Raw genomic sequence first — 21,022 nt, forward strand, 5'->3', positions numbered from 1 at the left:
CTCTGCCTAACCCAGGCCACATTTCACTGAAAACTACACAGCTAATAAGTAGTGAAGTCAGGATTCAACTCCAGGTTTGTCTGATCCTAAACCCTGATGTTTCCTGCATACTCTGCAGACCCTGTAGAAGGATAACAGCTTATTAAACAAACCTTTAGACTCTAGACCTTGGCTCCAGCGTGCGTGTAGCAGAAATCAAAGAAATAGATAATAGAAGCCAGGTAACTGCCCATTTATCATGCTGTTTTGTGACTTTTAATCTAAATCAAAGCAAGCCATTTTGTGTATTCAGACAGCTAATTTAGATAGAATCCATTAAAAGTTAAATGAGGTCTTTAAGTTTTTGAGTGCATTCTTTTGGCAACACATTGTTTTATACATTTCGTAGAAAATGTGTCAAGGGAAATGATCTAATGGTCAGGAGTCCATTCGCACCTTTAGAGGAAGCCTCTCTTCCCCCTGGTTGTCATTACCCCTCACCCCCAGTCCCATAAAGAAATAGAGAGGAACGAACTTGAAGCTCCTCTTCTTTGGTGTTTTAAGATGTGACTTTCTGTAAACTGATTAAGCTAGGTTTTCTAAGCGAGCAGTTCCTTAACCTTGAATTAGTAAAACATTAAAATATTTAGGGCATCTACCACTGACCCTTTTTCTGCAATGTAGCAGTTAATCCAGCAGTTTCTGATTAAATACTGGTGTTAGGCAATTCAAGAATTACAACAGAGGCCCTGAGGGAGGAGGGCAAGGAATAGTTGAGTGTGTGAGAGGAACCCCAGATAGCAAGTTAAATAAAACTTACCCCTTTTATAAGAACAAAACCCAAATGAATGCTAACTCATCCTTTACCTGGCAGTTGGTGGTTATTTCTGTGTCAGTGGGATTACTCAAGTTCTTGCTCCGATTATTTGTTTTGTTGTTGTTGTTTTGTTTTTTTGTTAATTCTCACTCAAGGATATTTTTTTCATTGCTTTTCAGAGAGAGAGTGGAAGGGAGGGAGGGGGAGAGAGAGAGAGAGAGACATTGATGTGAGACACATTGATTGGTTGCCTCCCCCAATGGGGAGCAAACCCATAACCCAGGTACGTGCCCTTCACCTGGAATCTAACCCTCGACCCTTTGGTGCATGGGCCGACGCTCTAACCACTGAGCCACTCTGGCCAGGGCTGGGTTTTCTGATTCTTAAGAAAACATTATAGACATGTATTTTTTGTGTGATAATGAAATCATAATTTTAAAACTATATATTCTAAATTAAAATCTTGTTCAGTACGTGCATATTTATACTTGTAATTTGTGTCTATATAGTTTTGATTCAGCTTTATTGAGATATAATTCATATACCATACAATGAACCCATTTAAAGTATACAGTTCGGTGGTTTTTAGTCTATTCACAGAGTTGCTCAACCATCACCACAGTCTAATTTTAGAACACTTTAATCATTCCATGAAGAAACTTTGTACCTGTTACCAGTTACTCCCTAACCCTCTTTCTCTCTCTCTCCCTGCTACAAACCTTAGGCAACCACTAACTTACTTTCTGTTTCTATGGATTAGCCTCTTTTGGACATTTCTTATAAATGGAATTATATAGCCCTGGCCGGGTGTCTCAGTTGGTTGGAGCATTGTCCCGTGCCCCAAAAGGTTGCGGGTTTGATTCCCGGTCAAGGCACATACCTAGGTTGGGGGTTTGATCCCTAGTTGGGGCGTGTACAAGAGGCAACCAGTGTTTCTCTCTTCCCCTTCTTCTCTCTAAAATCAATAAAAACATATCCTCAGGTGAGGATTATAAAAAAGAAAAAAAATTCTAACGCTAAATTAGCAACTTCATTCAAAAATAAAAAGTACCTTTAAAAAAAGAAAGAAATGGAATCGTACTGTGTCATCTTTTGTGACTGGCTCCTTTTACTTAGCATAATTTTTCTTTTCTTTTTTTAAATATATCTTTATTGATTTCAGAGAGAGGAAAGGAGAGGGAGAGAGAGATAGAAACATCAGTGATGAGAGAGTCATTGATCAGCTGCAGCCCACAACCTGGGCGTGTGCCCTGACCGGGAATCGAACCCCAATCACCTGGATCCTAGGTCGGCGCTCAACCGCTGAGCCATGCCCAGCCGGGCAGCATAATTTTTCAGTGTGTTCATCTAAATTATAACCCATGTGTTTTACTGATTATATTATGTGTAATCAGGTAACGGCTTTTACTCCCCCTTCCCTATTTTGCCATTAGTTAGGAATTAATGACTTAACTGGATATAGCATTTTACTGAAATGGCTTCTGAGTTTTTTGAGAGTTACTTCAGAATAATAATAAACAGTACTTTTAACCAGCATCTTTGAAGACTTGTTGAAAGTTATTTCTGGCTTTCTCCATAGACTTCATGGTGAAGAGGCCTCTGTTGGGCCTTACCAAGTGTCAGAATGCTCTCTTCTAACAGCTGGCTCCCTTCAACCGCCATTTCCCGCTTCCCCTCCTCCCTCCTTTTTAAACTTGAGGCATACATGATGGAATTTAAGATTTGTTCCACTTGGATTTTTAGGAAAATTCTACCTCATGTTGAACTCAGGGAAGTCAACTGCTGCATTCATTAATTGGATTACAAATAGCTTATTGTAAAGTTATGTTTGTTCTTTTCTCCCTGAAGGGATGTGTAAAACAGGATATGTAATTTTTATAATGAATAGCTTTTAGAATGGGGGGAGGCTGGCGATTATTTAACTCTTCGGGCACACCTACAAGTTTCCCCTTTTTTGTTGCCTATAAGCAAAAAGTGATTTACATTTTATAAAACCCATTATAGACTTTGTCTTTGCCCTGGGGCAAGGATATATGTATCTCCTAGGGATTGATTAGACCTGTGCTGTCCTGTATGATAGCCATTATCCACATGTGACCATTTACATTTTAATTAAAAGTAAATAAAAATTTAAAAATTTAGTTCAGTTGAATTAGCTATATTTCAAGTACTCATTAGCCTTATGTCACAAATGATTGCCATATTGGACAGTGGTAATGTAGATAATTTCTGTCACTGCTGAAAGTTCTCTTGGGCAGTGCTATACTAGACTGGCCATTTTTAAAAGGAGAGAAAGACAAATGAAAGAGCAAAATAATAAATACCTGAATTTCCACCCTTCCACAGTGTGACATTTCCTGTCTTCTTGTTCCCTTGGTTAAAATTCAGAAAAAGGTCTATTAAGTTGAGTATCATCACTTTGACCTTGTTTTTTAATGTTTATTTCTGTTTCCCAGGCTGGCAGTGATGGTGAAAGCATCGGAAACTGCCCCTTTTCCCAGAGGCTCTTCATGATTCTGTGGCTCAAAGGAGTTGTATTTAGTGTCACAACTGTTGACCTGAAAAGGTAAGACTTAGTTGCAGTTTGGGGTCGGCTTTATTTGAGTATATACCTTACAGTGTTCAGTTTGATGCTCTCCCCACCCCTCACTTTGCTTGCCATATGTTCTCTAAAGAAAATATATTGTATTAAAGTTCAGCTGCTGTATGGACATATTTAACATATACTAAGCATTATGGTAACTCACAATATCAGTAAATTGCATGTGGCCACTCAGTCTTTCTAGGAACTTATTGTATGTTTACCTTAAATTTTAAGAGCATCACCAGGAGCTAAGTTTTAGTGTGGATGCAGTGAAATTTTTGCCTTTCCTGTGTAAACATGGGCCTGTGAAGAACTTTCCAAGCAGAGAGCTTCTTGGTCTCAAGTTTGCTAAACACATGGCCTATCTAAGCTGGATCCTTAAAGCAAGAATGGGATTTTAGGAGGGTAAATATGGTGTGGGCTATTTTATTTAAGTTTCTTTTCAGGAAATAAAACAGGATTTTAAAAATAATACAATTTTAACCATTTTTGCTTAAATATGATTGTAAAATAGGAGCAGTTCGCTATGGCCGTGATTGGTCTTGCTTGTTGAAAAGCTGTTTCTAACTTTCTCACTCTGGACCATAGTGTGGAGGGGGAAGGCTGAGAAGAGCCCTGATAAGTAGTAAGCTCTTTTTACTCAGGAGCCTCTATTCCTCCTAAGGTGAAGACCATTCATACTTGGAAAAAAAAAAAAAAGATTTAAATCAAGGGTACAGAAAAGTTATACCAGCCCGGCCAGGCATAGCTCAGCGGTTGAGCATCAACCTAGGATCCAGGAGATCGCGGTTTGATTCCCGGTCAGGGCACATGCAGGAGGCAGCCGATCAGTGACTCTCTCTCATCATTGATGTTTCTCTCTCTCTCTACCTCTCCCTTCCTTTCTCTGAAATCAATAAAGATATATTAAAAAGAAAAGTTATACCAAAAGAAAATCTAGGATTCCTCTTGACACAAATGCCACAACATGGTTTGCTGCTTGTTTTTTAAGCATCTCAGTCATGAACAGTGTTCAAGAAAAAAAGATTGACAAGCTCTCCCTGATGGATGGCAGAATTCGTGTATGGTATCCCTCTGGGTGCCACAGAGTGAGAGTTGCATGAGAGCTGTGATTATATTCCCGGTTCTAGGTTAGCATACCCTGGGACCTCTGTCAGTTCCTTAAAATTTATTCTTTATTTCTGTTAGTGCACTTATATTTGAAATTTTGCATACTTAGAATTTATTTATTGAAAATAAGCCATGAAGTCTTCCAGGAACCCCATTAGTTATGTATATGAGTGTCCAGATAAGCCTTTGGGGATAGTACGAGTTAAAGCTACAGGTTCTTATGAAGACCTAGCTCACATCAGACGGAGCTATCATAAGAATGAAATAATTCATGTAGTTATCCTTCGATTACTGTTTTTTTCCTACATGTATTCACAAAGGAAGTTTCCGAATATAACTTCTAAAAATAGACCAGGCCGCCAGGCACACACCCTTACTGTGTCTTAAAATACATGTATTTCTCCTATTCCATTTTTGGGTAGGAGCAAGTGAGTTGACTACCATGCTTCCAGAAATCCTTTCAACAGCTCAATACAGTGCTTGATTGTGGTACATACCAGTAGTGGTGCCATAAATGATGACAGTCTGGTTCCGAAAAGAAAATTAACACATAATGGCTATTTTAAAGTCATCAGTTTCACTTCTAAAAAAAATATATATATATATATTTTTATTGATTTCAGAGAGGAAAGGAGAGGGAGAGAGAGATAGAAACATCAATGATGAGAGACTCATTGATCAAGCCCACAACCCAGGCATGTGCCCCGACCGGGAAATCGAACCCCGATCGCCTGGATCCTAGGTCGACACTCGACCGCTGAGCTACGCCCGGCCGGGCAGTTTCACTTTTCATTTACACACTTTGTAAAGGCATTGTTCCTGTAAGTTGAGTATTTGTATATGTTTAAGGGTAATGTACCTACCCTACATGTCAAAAGTGACATGTGCCCTGGCCAGTGCGGCTCACTTGGAGTGTCATCCCTGCAAGGAAAGTTGGCGGGTTTGATTTCCGGTCAGGGCATATACCCAGGTTGCGGGTTGGAGTGTGTATGGGAAGGCAACCAATTGATGCTCCCCCCCCCTAAAATCCATTTAAAAAAACAGTTATTTTAAAAGTGACACATGGGAAGTACAATGAAAGATTCAGGGCCTTCTATTAGAAGATGCTACCACTCAAAGAAATGTATGTTTATTTCCTACGGCTTTGTGTAAAATCAACAGAGAACACTAACATGGGAGCCTCTATTTAAAAATTTTCTTTAGAAATCTTAGGTCTACAGTATATATTTTAAAAAGCTCCTTAAGGGCAATAAAACTACATGATAATGAGTCCCCTCCACCGCTAATCTTCAGCATCCTGTTCACAGATGTCATTGCATTTAGTTTGGTCTTTATCCTTCCAATCCTTTTCTATGAGTTTACTCCCTTCTGGTCTTTTGTAACTTTAGATTCCAAAGAGAAGGTGCTCCAGGAAAGTGAACATTGGCTCAAAAAAAAAACAAAACAAAACGAAACCCAGCATAAAATAAAGCTGTCACAGGGACTAAAACATCCTGTAGTGAAAAGTACCTCTCTACAATACAGCCCTAACTTTGTGGCTGTTTTTGGAAAGCTGTGTGGGAGACATGCCTGCAGTGCTTGTTTTCCTGCTTCTCCTTATAATTGCCTAATTCCTCAGTGAAAAGTACTGATCCCAGAAGAAACTGGTGGTGAGCAATAGAACTCTCCCGAGAACTGTTTAGAAACCCACTCTGTGCTCTGAAAAAATGATTGTTACGTGACATTTCATCCATAAAAAACAAGCCAGTTCTGGCACTGGGTGCCACGTTCTCATCGAATCGCAGTTGGTGTTAATGACTCTGCTGCTGGTATTCGAGTGCCTGTGAAACCTGGAACAGCCTCCCCTTGCTTGCCTGCCAGTGCTGCCCTAATGCTTTAGTGGGAGTCATTTCTAAAACTAATTTTCTGTTCATGCTACAACTGCATTACAGATCTTTTAGATTAAAAAAAATGCCCAAGCTTCAGAAGATCTTTGGGTTTTACATCAACTACGATTTGAACAAAAACTTCAGATAAGTGAAAATATTAAAATTTGGGGTGCATATCTAAAGATATTTTTACATGTCATCAAAGGGGAGCAACCGTGCATAGTAGAAAGTTTTAGGGGTAGAGACCTGGTTCTGTTTGGAGAGAGCCCTGTGACCTTGGGCAAGCTACATCATCTGGGAGGTCAGTTGTCTCATTTTTAAATTCAGGAAAAAGGAATGGATGCCTTAACTAACATTTCTTCAGTGTCTATTATGTGCTACCCACTGTTCAGGGTACTTTTTACTACTCTTATTAAAGCATTTTCAGACCTAATATTGGATAGAATCGTTTTACCACACTGGTATTATAGGGCCTTTCGGGCTGACAGGTTCCTGGCAGCAATCAAGATCTTTATTTGAAGACTTCTACTGTCCCAGAAGTTCTTAAATCAGAGGTCAGCATCTTTAGAGAACAGATAAGCCTGAGAGGTAGGCAAGGAAGAAAAGAAAGTATGAGGACTGGGGGGGAGGGAGAGAGAGAGAAAGAAATAGAAAGAGAAACTGAGACACTGACTTGGATGTAGCTGGGTGTGGGCATACTTTATCACATACTTGCTGGGATAAACATATCTGGTTTTGAGAAATGAGAGTAGAATTGATAATTTTAAGAAATTAACTTTTTATTGTGAAAGCAGTGATATCTGCTATGTTACTAGTGAAAAAACCCCCCTCCATGATATTTTCTGAGGGAAAAAAAGTAAACGGAGACCACTCCTTAAAAAGTCTGGGAAATGTGTTTCCATTTTCTCATTCTCACCTTAAACACTGAAACTGTTTCCTCCTCTGCGCTGTCACTACTGATTTTCTTCTGTTTTAAGTGTCAGCATACCAATTGTAACACATTGTGTGAGTCAGACCCACGTGTAAGTTGCCATAATAGTGGCATAAAGTTTTAGAAGATTATGGTAGTTTAACCTTCAACAATTTTATAATAGTTTAAGATGTTACAATGAAATGAACAAATGAACAGTGAACAAAATCTGATTTTCAAATAGGTTCTTCAGATAGTTTGCCTTCATTATCATGTCTCTGTGGTCCCACTCTTCTGAAAACAGCTTTCAGCAGCTTTCCGCAAGTTGAGAGATCAGTCTGATTTCCAGGTAGGTCTTCAGAAGCAGCAGTGTGAGTGAGACAGAGAGAGAAACTAAATGGAACAGGCCAGCCTTTTAGAGAGACCATCTATTTCCCGCTGCTCGCCAGTTGGGGAAGTATAAACTGTTCTTCCCTGTTGTAGATTTGACTCGAAGTTACTAGAACAATCCTAACAATTCAAGATATATGTCTCACGAATGTATTCTGAATCATACCTGTACCCCATGTTTGCATTCGTGTGTTTGTGTGAAACAGAAATACATAGAGATAGATGGACACGGACAGACAGGGAGAACTTTGCTGCCACATGTTTTTATGCTCTTTTTCAAGTTGATTTCAAAGATGAAAAATCCTGGTGAGGCCACTAAGAGCTGAATTAAATATGTTAGTGAATATTTTTCTAACCCTGTTATTAGTATAAACTCTACTTGTAAACTGTGTTAATAAAATCTGTTAATTATAGAAGCTGTATTTGAAACCTTTTCATGGGTGTTATTTTGTTTTAAAACAATTGCTCCACAAATTGACATTAAAGTAGACAAAGATCAGCAGTATATCACATTGAATCAAAATAAATAAAATCCTTTAACTGGTTGAACTGGTACAAATAGACAGATGCTTAGTAACTAGGATCCGGTGTGTGTTTTGGCGAGTCCACGATTCACTGATTCAGTTGGCGACTTTAGTATTTGAAAATAGCAAATCTACTGAAAAATAATTAATGGGAGTAAATGGAAACAAAGGATTTTGTGGTGTTAACTTTTTTTGCTTATTTGCTTTTTAGTGTACAATATTCTCTTGATTTGTGTGAATTAATATTATGCCTTGAAACTCAGCACCTTCAAAGGGAAGTAGAAGTTCTACATTCTTAGTATTTTTTTCTCTATTTAGTGAGTCAGCTAGTTACAGACAGGTCATCTTTAAGAACCAGCTTTGGTGTCCTACGGCTGTGCTGTACTCCTCTTATGTTAAGCAGCTGGCACTGAGCCACCAGCCCCCAATTGTTGCAAGTGTACTGAATTAAATTTTAATTGAAGTTAAGCCACTTAAGTTGCTTAAAGTATTAGCTCCTATAAGGTTCCTCCTTTTCATTTCTTTCTTTCCCTCTCTGTTTACTGTTAGTTTGTTTCTCTTTATTTCCTTTTCTTCATCTGGGAAGACAATGGGAGAGAACAGAATATATTTTTAATCTAAAAGACTACTATGAAAAAAAGGACTACTTTAATAAGTAACATTAAAAATAAAAAACCCCAGCCCTGGCTGGTGTTGCTCAGTTGGTTGGAAGCCCTCCAGTGCACCGAAAGGTCACCTGGATTTGATAACCGGTCAGGGCACATACCCAGGTTACGAGTTCGATCCCTGGTTGGGGTGCATGTGGGAGGCAACCGGTTGATGTTTCTCTTTCACATCAGTGTTTCTCTCAAATCAATAAAAACATAAAAAGAGAAAGAAAAAACCCCCAAAACATTTAAGTACATTCATGCTCTTATCTCAAGGCATGAATTCTGTGTACTTTGCTTTTGCTAGATCTCTGTCACTCATGAAAACATTTGAATGCGTTTGACCGAATGGTTGAGTAGTTATTGAAGGCCTTTCATGATATAAACTAAAGATGTCCTAAAAGTTTTAGCCATTGCCTATCAGTTCAGTTTCCTTTATCTTACACTGCAGTTTCTGAGATGTTAAGTTTCTGTAAAGCATCTGTAAAGTGACCCTTTGTGGGTCAAACAAAACACCCGAGGCCTCAGAATGCCAGGTGAGAACTAGAAACCGAAGACTCTTAGGTTCAGTTTTGCTTGATGACTTTATATTCCTTCCGAGTCACCTCTGTGCTTACAATTTGTTCATTTATTTGAAGTCTACTAATCCATTTAGAGGCATTAAAATTTCTTCTCAAACTTATTTTCACTCAGAGTAAGGACCTAACATGATTGTCCTTCATCTTAACAGTAAATTCTGGAAAGTAGTTTCTTCACCTTTGTTTTTAAAAAATGTATGTAGCTTTGAAGCAGAAACAAGATGGACTGTTCACGAGTTACTAATATTAATGGAAAATTGGTAATCATATGCCTGCTTTTACTTCGCTTAAATGCCTCTATATTAATCAGATCTCTTATTGCCAATCAGTGAATGCTAAGTAACCAGTATTGAACCATCGGACTCAATAGAGTTTAAAGCTGCCACTGTCATCTGCAAAATGCTTTGTGAATGTGATACTGAGAGCCATGATGACTTTCATGTGCATACTTTGGTTTAGTTAACTTTCATGTGCATTATTGGATTTGATCTATGCAGGCAAAGCAGGCCTTAGATCCATAGTACAGATGAGATGATCCAGACCTAGAGAGGCTGTGACCACGTAGCTGGCGAGTGGCAGAGCTATTCAATTTGAGAATTTTTTTTTTTTTTTAAATATATCTTTATTGATTTCAGAGAGAGGAAAGGAGAAGGGAGAGACAGATAGAAACATCAATGATGAGAGAGTCATTGATCGAGCCCGCAACCAGGGCATGTGCCCTGACCGGGAATGGAACCCCGATCGCCTGGATCCCAGGTCGACGCTCAACCGCTGAGCCACGTCCAGCCGGGCTCAATTTGAGATTTTAATCAGGTTCTTTGTATTCAGTCTTTGTTTTCTTCTTTTCTACCCTGCCAACTTTATCTGTCCACCAGTAAATATTTGTGTTTGGAGAGTTTGAAAGCTGTCATAATTTATTCTAGAAGTAATAACTGTTGTTTGTTTTACTGCCCTCCTCCATGGGTTATTATAAAGCATTGATCCCCTTTTTTCCTCTGACCTTACTCCACCCTGTTCATGAAAAAAATCATTTTGAAAAAACATAGACATGTTATTACTTTACACTTAGGCATTTAATGGACTGTTTGTTGGTCATAAAATGTTGATGGATACGTTTTATAACTTGGGAATAGGAAAAGTGTTTTCTAGATGATCACAGTTTGTACGTGACAAGATTAAAGAGCATTCCCACTCACCCCGGTGTCACTCGTGGGAGACGTGTGTTCTCTTTCTCTTGTGCATTTTATACAAATTTTATTAACCCTACTTGCTTCGATGAGATGCTGTTGTCCTTTTTCTTCGTGCTACCTTTTTCTTTTCCATTTAAAATGTTAAGATTTGAAAATAGATATATAAGCGCGAAACTGTTAGGGTTTCTGGACTCTTACTGAATTGAGGAGGAAGGAGGTAAGTAAGAGAACGGTTGTGAACCTGTGAGTGAAAATGTGAGTGGGTGACTTGAAGTCTAAAGATGACTGTGGTCTTGGGCGTGCTGGACCTTTTAATGATCAAAGAACAGGCGTGCAGGGCGAGGGCTGAAAAGGGATGACCGAGGAAACCAGTGAAGCGGAAAGTGGGAAAGCCTTAGCTCTCATTTGGAGCTGAGTACTTACAAAAGTTGCCGGGGGAAAATGAAGTTATTATTGCCTTCTCAGAGTTAAAAAATAATCCAATTTCGACCACTGTTTTGCCTAACAGGAAGCCTGTGGACCTGCAGAACTTGGCTCCCGGGACCCACCCACCATTTATAACTTTCAACAGTGAAGTCAAAACAGATGTAAATAAGATTGAAGAATTTCTTGAAGAAGTCTTATGCCCTCCCAAGTGAGTACCAAAGGAAAATGCCCGGAGATACTGCCACCTTTGTAAAGCTTTGTCTTCTTTAGCACTTGAGTTGAATTCTCACAGTGCTAAGATGGAATGACTAGGACTTCTCTTCATTTATTATAACTGATTCTACCCAGAGGTCAGAGGCTTCTGGCCACCACTAGCCGCACTAAGAAGGGTAGGCATCTGATTAGGTAGGAAGCTGTAGAGGTTTGCGGCATGTAAGATAGGTCGGGAAACACTGGTTATTTGAGGGATATAGGTTCCAAATAAAGTTTCGGGAGGAGAAGAGATGGGGAAAGAGATTCAAACTGAACCCAGCCAGAATGTCTTAGCAGGTGTGCGGTGCAGGTTGCTGGGGGATTTACTATCAGGTCATTTTAAAGGTAACGTTCTGAAGCTGACACCCAAGGGAATTGACTTTTTAGACTGTGTCCCTGGGATTCATTTTCTATTTATGTGTTTCTTTGAGGTGTTCTAGATCCCCAGGTCCCACGTGGTTAGCAATCTTAAAGTACTATTTCCTATAATGTAAGGTACAGTTGTAGAATAGATGAACTCTCATGACAGTTATCTAAGTTGCACATATGCAGTTCTGCATCATACTGGAGTCTTGGCATAGGTTTAAAGCATTACTGATTTTGTTTAGGCTTTTCCAGTTTCATTATCCTGAAAACTGAAATTTTTTTTCCTTCTGGCCCAAGCCTTTTTTGCTAGTTGACATCACTTATCTTCCATATCCAGATAAATTTTCCAGGAATGGGATCATTGGGTCAGACAGCGGGTTCTAAAATAATTAATTAGTCAACATTCATTCACTCTGCAAACAGTTACTGGGCGGCAAAGCCTTGTGCACACAATAGTGAGTAAGACACAGTTCCCGCAGCACAGTCAGGTACAGGTGGTGGCGATGGGGGGCGGGGGGGCGGGTTGGGAAAGTGAACAGATCAGCTGTAATTGAAAATAAAAGATTAAATGGCAAAAAAAGAAAAAAAGGAAGAAAGAAAGAGAGTGGAATCGGGAAAGGCTTTAGAGATGATACTTGAATGAAACTTCAGTTTTAAAAAAATGGCATTCCGCAAGTGAACGAAGGAGTGGCCATCATTCCAGGCAGAAGAATAATTTTGAATCAGTGTTTCTTTTGGGGACCTGAAGGTATGCCTGGAGGTGTACCTCTGTCTACAGCTAACCCATCTTCTGTTGTGAACAGAATTGCCTTCTGTTTAGCATCCTTGTACTAAGCTTAAAATTTCCTGTTTTTAATCCTGTATTATAAAAGCTTATCCTCTGCCTCCTGTACTGTCTTTCTGAGAGCCTCAAATTTCTTTTATCTCTGCTTACCAGGAGTCCCAACCTTCCTTCCATCCCCAGGAAAGTTTCTTCAAAGCAGCGTTAATAAAACTATATCTTGATTTTTCCTCCAGGCCTTGTGTATTAGTAGACTACCAATACATCAAAGCCGGGGACTTTGTAAAATATGAATTGTAGGTTTATACACACATCAGTAAGGAACTGTTATAAAAAGGTATTCAACTTAGTAGAAATCACGAAAGAATGTTGGATCATAGAACCTTCTAGATCCCTTTTGATTCTTAAAAGTCTGTGGGCTCCGAGGAAAGTTCCACATTTGCCAGCTTGTCCTCAGACAGTAATGAAAGTGATCTTCCTCTTCTGTAACTGTAGATCATTGTATCAGCGTTAAAGTATAAACAGAGGAGCAGTTTGAATGACTTGCCATTCTCTGGGAAGAAAAGACTATATTTTGTTTTAAAGCATTGTCTGAAGTAATAAATGTGTAAGTTCTTCCAAGATATTTAAGTTTTTGAAGTCAGTATGCTGATAACATTATATGCCATTTCAGTCAAAGGGACATTTTTTTATATTCTTTCCTCGCCTTCTTCAAAACAGCAACAAAAATAAGTTTTGTTATTCCTTGTTATTTTTCTCAGAGGGAATAGATATTAAGATCCATAGGCCTAATACCAACATATTCTGGTTTCTTGCTGTCCAGTCCTCTGTAAGACATCATAGGTTTTTGAATTGGACCTTGAAAATAAACATCTTCATTTTGCCTTTTATATTTAGAAATTTCAGCCTCATTTTGTTTGGGCATGGTTATAGGGATACTTTAACCAGAGATGGTTTTTTCTTTCAGTTTAAATAATCTAATTTAAAATTTAGAGATCTTTCTGTTGTAAAGGGTTCACAGTGTGCTAAATTCTCTCTAAGGGGAATTTTGTTTTTATGTTGTAGGTTATAATCTAAAGAGAGCTTCTAAATAGCTTTAGAAGGGAGTGTTTCTGATGTTGCTAGTGCCTCTGCTGTTACTAACTAACATTCAAGCACTAATTATGTGCCATATACTGTGCATTGTGGATTATTTTGAGGATTATCTCAGTCCTCTCAAAGACTTTATAAAGAAACTGATGAGTAATCCAAATAATTTATCCAAGGTTAATGATGGCAGAGCTGACATACTTACTTTCAAAGCCAGGTCTGTATGACTTCAGAAACCTATGTTTCTCCTATGGTCTTCTTTCTGTTTCTCATTTTGTTGAGTTTGACTTTTATAAAAGACGTAAAATGTGTCTTTGAGATTGTGCTTTAGAGACTACCAAATCGAAGGCTAGCCCAAGCTTAGAGGAAGGGTAGAAGAGAAATCCAAGATAACTTGCTTTACTGTGATGAGCAAGTTGGACTGAAGGTGCTTTTCAAACTGAACTTCATGAGTGCTTTTAAAATAAGTGAGGCTTAACTTATTACGACGAGTTTTTATTTATATGCATCGCAACAGCATGTTTGGACCGTGAGTTCCTTCCCGTCAGTGGGCTCTGCGGCCCCTCATGTGAAATGCTCATCAAACAGGATAGTCTCCGCCACGCAGGATTGTCCCTAGAGGAGGAGTGGGAGGGAGACGGGTTTCTGGGACTGTCGCAGGCATTCCTTTCCCGTTCCTTTCTTGTTCAGCTGCATTTAGGGACCACCCTGGCTCTCACTGTCTTCTCTCTAGAACAAGTAGGCCTCAGCCCTTCCCTGTCGCTGTCCCTCCTCAGGCTCACTGTAGCCTTCCTGTTTCCAGATGGGGTGCGGAGAAAAGGCAGAGTTGTGCAGCTGGGAGACTAGAACTAGCATTTCTAATATGTTTTTGGCATTTGATGATAATGAGAACAGAGTGTTTTCATATGAGCGCTTCTGATTTAATCATGACAAATATAAACACAGGCAACTGTCTGTTCTAGAGTTGTTTTGAATTTAGAGACTAACGAAAGCTTAAATCAAGCAGCTTTCGATGGTCAGTGTAAGTATAGGTTTTAAGAAGAAACTTTCTCTTCCTGGGGAAAGTGTTTGTTTTTGTTTTAGTTCCCCTTGCTCAAATGAGGGAACTACTTTGCTTCCTCCACGCCGCCATCCCCCCACCCCCACCCCAAAAAAACCCTTCAAAAAGCTTTGAAGCTTGGATTTTTAAGTGAAGCAGGACTATATATGATAAAGGGATAGAAGGATAGAGAAAGCTAGATAACTTTGGAGAAAAACTCTAAAGTGTTTTAAAAAAGTCTTTTAAAGTGTTTTAAAGTCTTTTAAAAAAATGAGAAATACAGGCAATGAAAGTTAAATTTACAAGGATAATTTAATAGTCTGTATAAGCAGGCTTTATTCTTATATTAGTACGAAAAAGGAGAAAATGACCGAATCTTTCCTAAAAGGATGGAAATATTATTAGCTAGTCTACCATTAATACTCTGTAATGTAACACAGAGTAAAGGACTAATCTGAAAGCCTAAATACCCGGGATGCTCATGCCCATTGTTGACACATAGCCTTTCATTAATTATTTGCCTGCCTTTTGTTAAATGTTAAAGTGAATGTTCACAATAATTCAAAATTATTGCTTTATCCAGCTATCTGCTAAAACTAATAATAATGGATGAATGATTAAAATCCAGTGTTTGGGGCAGGGGGAATGCAGAAAAAGTTGGCAACTAATTTAGGACCTACTGGTTTAGAATTTGAATTCTATTTTAGAGAAAACCTGATCTGTAATAAAACAAAAACAACATTGCACCTGGGGACAGGACATCTGAGTTTTAGTTTGGCAATACTTTTACCTAATCCAGTGATTTTGGAGCCAAGTGTGTAAACTTTCTGGAATATAACTTCCTTTTAGGCAAAATGAGAGATTGAGGTGATGGTGCCTTGTAACTATAGTATTGTGTGCATTAAATTGATAATACAAATTTAATCGTTTGTCTTGGAAGGGAACACCGGGACATGTTTAACCTCCTTAGAGAACAGTGTTTTTAAAAAAATTTTACTAGCATCTCTTTGCATATGAGTAAGAATATTCTGATTGGCAGGCCTTCGTTCTCACCAGCTCATTAAACTAGGTCTCTAGTAAGTACGCTTCTGTATGCTCACCGTCACATCCCCAACACAGAACAAGGCCTGACACAGAACAAGTATTAGGTACTTAATAATTAGAATACAGGAATATATGTGTGGCTAATGAATATATAAATGATCTGTAATTAAAGCCTGCCTTCCTGTAAGTTATTTTGAGAATTTCAAAGTTTACTTCACTAGAAAAAGTTGGTACAGCTAAATATTGGTTGGGGAAAGAAGACTAATTCTGGAAACTGGCTAGAGAAGGACATAGGTGTATTGAAGAGGCACTTACACTCCTTGCACTATTTTTTGTTGCAATGAGTCAATGAAGGTCCTGTGTTACCAGTGGTGAAAACATTTAAGTTGGAGGTTGGTTGTTTTTATAGTCAAGGGCAACCCAGGGATGTTGAAGCAGGACTTAACTGTTAGAGCTCAGGCAGGGAAATGAGAGGTGTTTGTGTGGGGGGGTGTAAAGTTTTCTATAGATAGAAGGAAAAAAATATACCTACATAGTATATATATAAACTAAGCTGAAATTCATTTACTATAATTGTTCACTGAAAAACTTATTTAAATAATTTTGTTTGTAAGAGAAATCTTTATACGTAAAAATTCAGAGATATTAAAAAGAAAGATAACTTGAACATATAGATGTTCAATAGATATTTTATTTCTTCTTACCAATATAGTACTATGTTAGGGATAAGTAGACCTAATATCAACATATGTCCAATTTTTAGAAGATATATCTCTTCTTGAATTCACAATAGTAAAATGTAAAAAGTATGACTATGAAAACTAACCTGAAACCACACCTTGCAACTGAACTAAATTTCTATCTAAAAATATCTCATCGTTTTTAATTTAAAGAACCAGCAGTAAGACACCACCTTAAAATATATAAATAAATCTAAATTACTAGTTTATTTTTCCAAAGTCTTACTGTCCCAAAGCCCATTTTCCAGTGAAATTTTGGAGGGCCTTTTAGCTGACGAATCTTTCCTAAAGTGGTTCTACCAGTCCAAATTCCTTTAGCCGAGTCCCTGGAACTGATGCAGGAGGAAAGAGTGAAGTGTTAAGTTTTTTCACATATACTTTCCAAGATAGGAAGAACTATGTGGATATATGTGTGTTTGAAATTGAAATACATAAAATACATGTTCTTGTGTTGTTTTTTAAAAGCTGTTGTGTCACTAATGACTTCTCCAAGTAGGAAAACTTCGTAACAACACAACAGAGCACTTGTTAGCAAAATTCCTGACATCTTAACTTTGCTGTTGCTCAGCACCACCCTTACAAAATTTAAAATATGAGAGGTTTTGGAAAATCCTGAATGGAGGGTGATCTGGAGTGAGTGATCTGCCTCCCGCTGTTTCTGTCCCTACCTGCTGTGGATGAGCCTGGACTTTCCTTGCTGTCAGGGCCCCCTGGTGCTGCTGCACAGCACAGGGCTGGTTCAGTGCTCCGCACACCAAGCACCGGGCTAGCATTCCTATTGAAGGAAGCCCTGCAGTTGGAATGTGGCCAGTGCAACTGAGAAAGGGAATTTTTACCTTTATTTAATTGTCATTAATTGAATTTATGTTCACATAGCCGCATGTCACTAATGGGCTCCCATGTAGGACGATTCAGATAAAGAACATTTCCATCATCACAGAAAGTTCTCCTAGCGCCGCTCTAGGGTTCTCTTCCTAAGACACCCATTTCCCCAGCATTTTAGTTTATAAAATGGAGGTGGAGTGCGGATGCCTTTTGGTTGCCAAGAATATTAATATGTGAACAAAAACACAGAGCAGAGCTTTGTTTCCTAAAGGGAAAAAACACATCTTAAAAATATCATAGAAAACAGATGATGGTATTTCTTCGATTAATAACTGTTATAAGATGTCTAGTAACTGCTAGCACAGTAGTTTGTGGATTGTGGGGATTTATGCTAATGTGTCTTTGGAGGATCTATAATCCATTATCACTTTTCCCATTTAGGTACTTAAAGCTTTCACCGAAACACCCAGAATCAAATACTGCTGGAATGGACATCTTTGCCAAGTTCTCTGCATACATTAAGAATTCAAGGCCAGAGGCTAATGAAGGTAAACAACCATACAAACACAACAGCAACCCTGTTAGGACAGTGATATAAACGAATACTTCGGAGTCCAGACATTCCCATAAGTGTTAAAAACTGACTTTTAGAGTTGATCGGAGATTTGAGGATAAACCAGGATAAGTCCTTAAATTGCTGTTTTTCTGTGTTTCTAGCTCATGGGACAGTGCCGAGCAGTACAGTAGGTGTGTGATAAAATGTTTATTGAGAGAATTTGGCCTCATACTCTTCTGAGAAGTTACTGTGAAAGGAGCTATGCAAAGAATTACCGGTGTGTCAAAAACAAGGGATTGCTATAGCTTAATTTAAACCATTACTAAATCTTTTGTTTATTGTTAGGTGCCAGCTAGAATGTTCTAAAATCGACCTTGGTGGATTTTTGTGCTAATTACCCTTAAAGAGTAATTTTTGGATTTGCTCTAAGAGAGCCTTTAGACTCTCCAGCCTTCCAAATTTCTGTGCATCCTAAAAGTAGGATTTTGATTTCTTTTTTTAAAAATACATCTTTATTGATTTCAGAGAGAGGACGGAAGAGGGAGAGAGAGATAGAAACATCAATGATGAGGGAATCATTGATCGGCCTCCTCCTACATGCCTCCGACTAGGGATCAAGCCCACAACCCGGGTATGTGCCCTGACCGGGAATTGAACTGAGATCTCCTGGATCCTAGGTCAATGCTCAACCACTGAGCCACACCCAGCCGGGCCAGGATTTTAATTTCAAATCATATTTTCATGGTGAGAATTGTTTAGGTAATATGGATAATATGGATGTGATTTTCTTCTTTTATTTATTAAAGGACACTCATTCATATTTGTTATATTGGAGGGAAACCTCTTTGAAAGAGGTCCCCCCCCTTTAAAATTTTTTTAAATTGATTTTTAGAGAGAGAAGAAAGGGGAGAGAGAGAGAAACATCAATGTGAGAGTGCAATATCCATCAGCTGCCTCCTGCACACCCCCTATGGGGATAAAGCCCAAAACCCAGGCATCAAGACCACACTCTGGACATGTGCCCTGACCGGGAATTGAGACGGCAACCCTTCAGTGCACGGGACAACACCCAACCAACTGAAAGAGGCCCCATTTAATGAACTTGTCTTGGCCACACCATTCAGTAATTTCCCTTTTTTTCCTTTGAGACATCAGGCATTGTTCTCTGTAGAAAACTGTAGGGGAGCATTAGTATTTTAACAGTAGCAACAATAACCAAAAAGCCAGCTCCTAAAAGATATTTTAACCTATCATCATTGTAATTTTTGTTTTTATGTATTGATCTGTGAGAGAGAGAGGGAGAGATGGATTTGTTGTTCCACTTATTTATGCATTCATTGGTTGATTCTTATACGGGCCCTGACCAGGGATGGAACCTGCAACTTTGGTGTATCAGGGTGATACCTTACCAGCTGAGCTACCTGGCCAGGGCCTCCACCATCGTTTTAGACAGTTGAGTGTTTTTCACATATATTTTCCTATTTGAGGAAGAAATAATATATGAGTATGTGATATTTAAATATGTAAATATACATTTGTGTGCTTTTTTAAAAAAAAGCTGTCTTCATCAGGAATGACTTCTCTAAGCAGGAAAACTTTGTAACAGCACAACAGAGCACTTGTTAGCAAAATTCCTGACATCTTATTTTGCTGTTGCCCAGTGCCAACCTTACAAAATTTAACATGTGGGAGAAACTCTTGAGAGTAGGGTGATCTGAAGTGAGTGATCTGCCTCTTGGTGTTTTCTGTCCCTAACCTACTGTGCATGAGCAAGGTGCTTGACCAGCCTAGAGGGGCTCTTTTGGGTAGAAGTTTATGGCAGCAAATGGCCAAGAATACGAAAGGGGGTGGGAGGAATCAGTGCTGGGTAAGCAAGAATAAATGTTTTTTTAAAAATTGAAACAGTCGCTGATTTCCTTATATCATTTAGGCAGATTTCCAAGCTATTCAGGCTTCAGGCTATTATTCTTTTGATTATTACATTTTAAAATTGCAGCATTTTATAATTCAGTATTGAATTTCAATGGTTCCTGGAATAATGTTTACCGCATGAAATGTTCTACAGAGAAGGGAGAAAAGGGAAGGACATTAGTGCTCAGGCCTGGCTTACACCTATAAATGTGTTCTAGAAGCTGCTTTGGTTTGGGAGCAAGTCTTCTCCTTAGTAACTGGCTTTTTTTTCTGACTAATGTTTCTGTTTAAGCATTTTATGCACTAAGTAAACGGTTACACTGGAGCCCCTTCTACCCACAGTTTCTATTCTGTTCTACCTTTTCTTTCCATAAAACTGTCTTCATACCAGATGCTCTTGTTGCATAGTCCTTTGAATTCTCTTAAAGGCATAATGTTTTTATTACTCTTTGTGACTTTCGGAAGCTGGAGGGTGGTTGAATTTCTTTTGACACTTGGTGAGGAGGAGAGGAAAATAAAATGTGTTTGCTTTAAAAAAAATTGCTTTGGTAGATGATGTTGGGAGGAGATAATAGCGGAGAAAGTGAGTCATTGAAGTATAACTTGTATTCTGTTTTTTCCTATCAATTTGTTAGTGTCTTAAGTAGCCACCCATGCTTACTTACACTGCCCTTAGAATTCTGTAACCAGTAAGGACAAACAACATAGTGGATTACACAGTGCATAACTTAGAAGGCCTTATATTAAATTACCTATTGGTAAATAAGAATTCCAGTTGCCAAGCAACTTCTCCCCACAAGGGCCTCTCACTGCTGTGAGACTTTAGAAAACAGTGTTCCAAAATCATTTTGGACATTAATGGGCCTCCCTTATGTTTATTTGTTGCAAGTCTCTTATTTGTCTGTTTCATGCAATTAAATGCCTTAAATCAGCTTAAGAAACACATCTCATTTCTCCAAACAACGAATAACTTACATAGAGATGGGTTTATTTTATATGGTAAATCAGAATAGACAGGTCTTTTAGTTTTACCAGCCTATGAAATATTTTACAGTGTCCAATGTTTTACAAAGGTTTGGACAATTTTAAGACCTCATTCTAAGAGATTAAAGGCCTAGATGCTACAGTATTGGGCTAGTGAAAGTGAAACTGAAGTGCTAATGTTTAGATTGAGGTACATAGTAAACATAAGATTTAAAAAATAAAGGGAAGCACTGACGATAGATTGATTGATAAAATATATAATTCTTTTGGTAACATGTCCAAGTTGGTTTTGAGTAAGAGTTTGTGTGATCTTTTGAAGCATTAAAAAAGATTTATGAGTAATTCCTTTTATGGGGATGGGTTAGGTACGAGTTGTCCCAGATCTCCTGTCTTTTTGTTCAGTTCTGTGATT

The 21,022-nt window shown here is 38.5% G+C and overlaps 1 protein-coding gene across 1 annotated transcript in view; it reads left to right on the forward strand.

Moving 5' to 3' along the window:
* Nucleotides 1–21,022, forward strand: part of CLIC4 (CLIC family member 4) — a 51,388-nt gene that overhangs the window by 21,326 nt on the left and 9,040 nt on the right. The window contains exons 2-4 of the mRNA XM_016216291.2: nucleotides 3,253–3,362; nucleotides 11,106–11,231; nucleotides 17,601–17,707. Coding sequence (XP_016071777.1) covers nucleotides 3,253–3,362; nucleotides 11,106–11,231; nucleotides 17,601–17,707 — 343 coding nt within the window. The remainder of the gene's footprint in view (nucleotides 1–3,252; nucleotides 3,363–11,105; nucleotides 11,232–17,600; nucleotides 17,708–21,022) is intronic.

Source organism: Miniopterus natalensis, chromosome 9 (assembly GCF_054644295.1).
Source record: "Miniopterus natalensis isolate mMinNat1 chromosome 9, mMinNat1.hap1, whole genome shotgun sequence".
Classification (NCBI taxonomy): Eukaryota; Metazoa; Chordata; class Mammalia; order Chiroptera; family Miniopteridae; genus Miniopterus; species Miniopterus natalensis.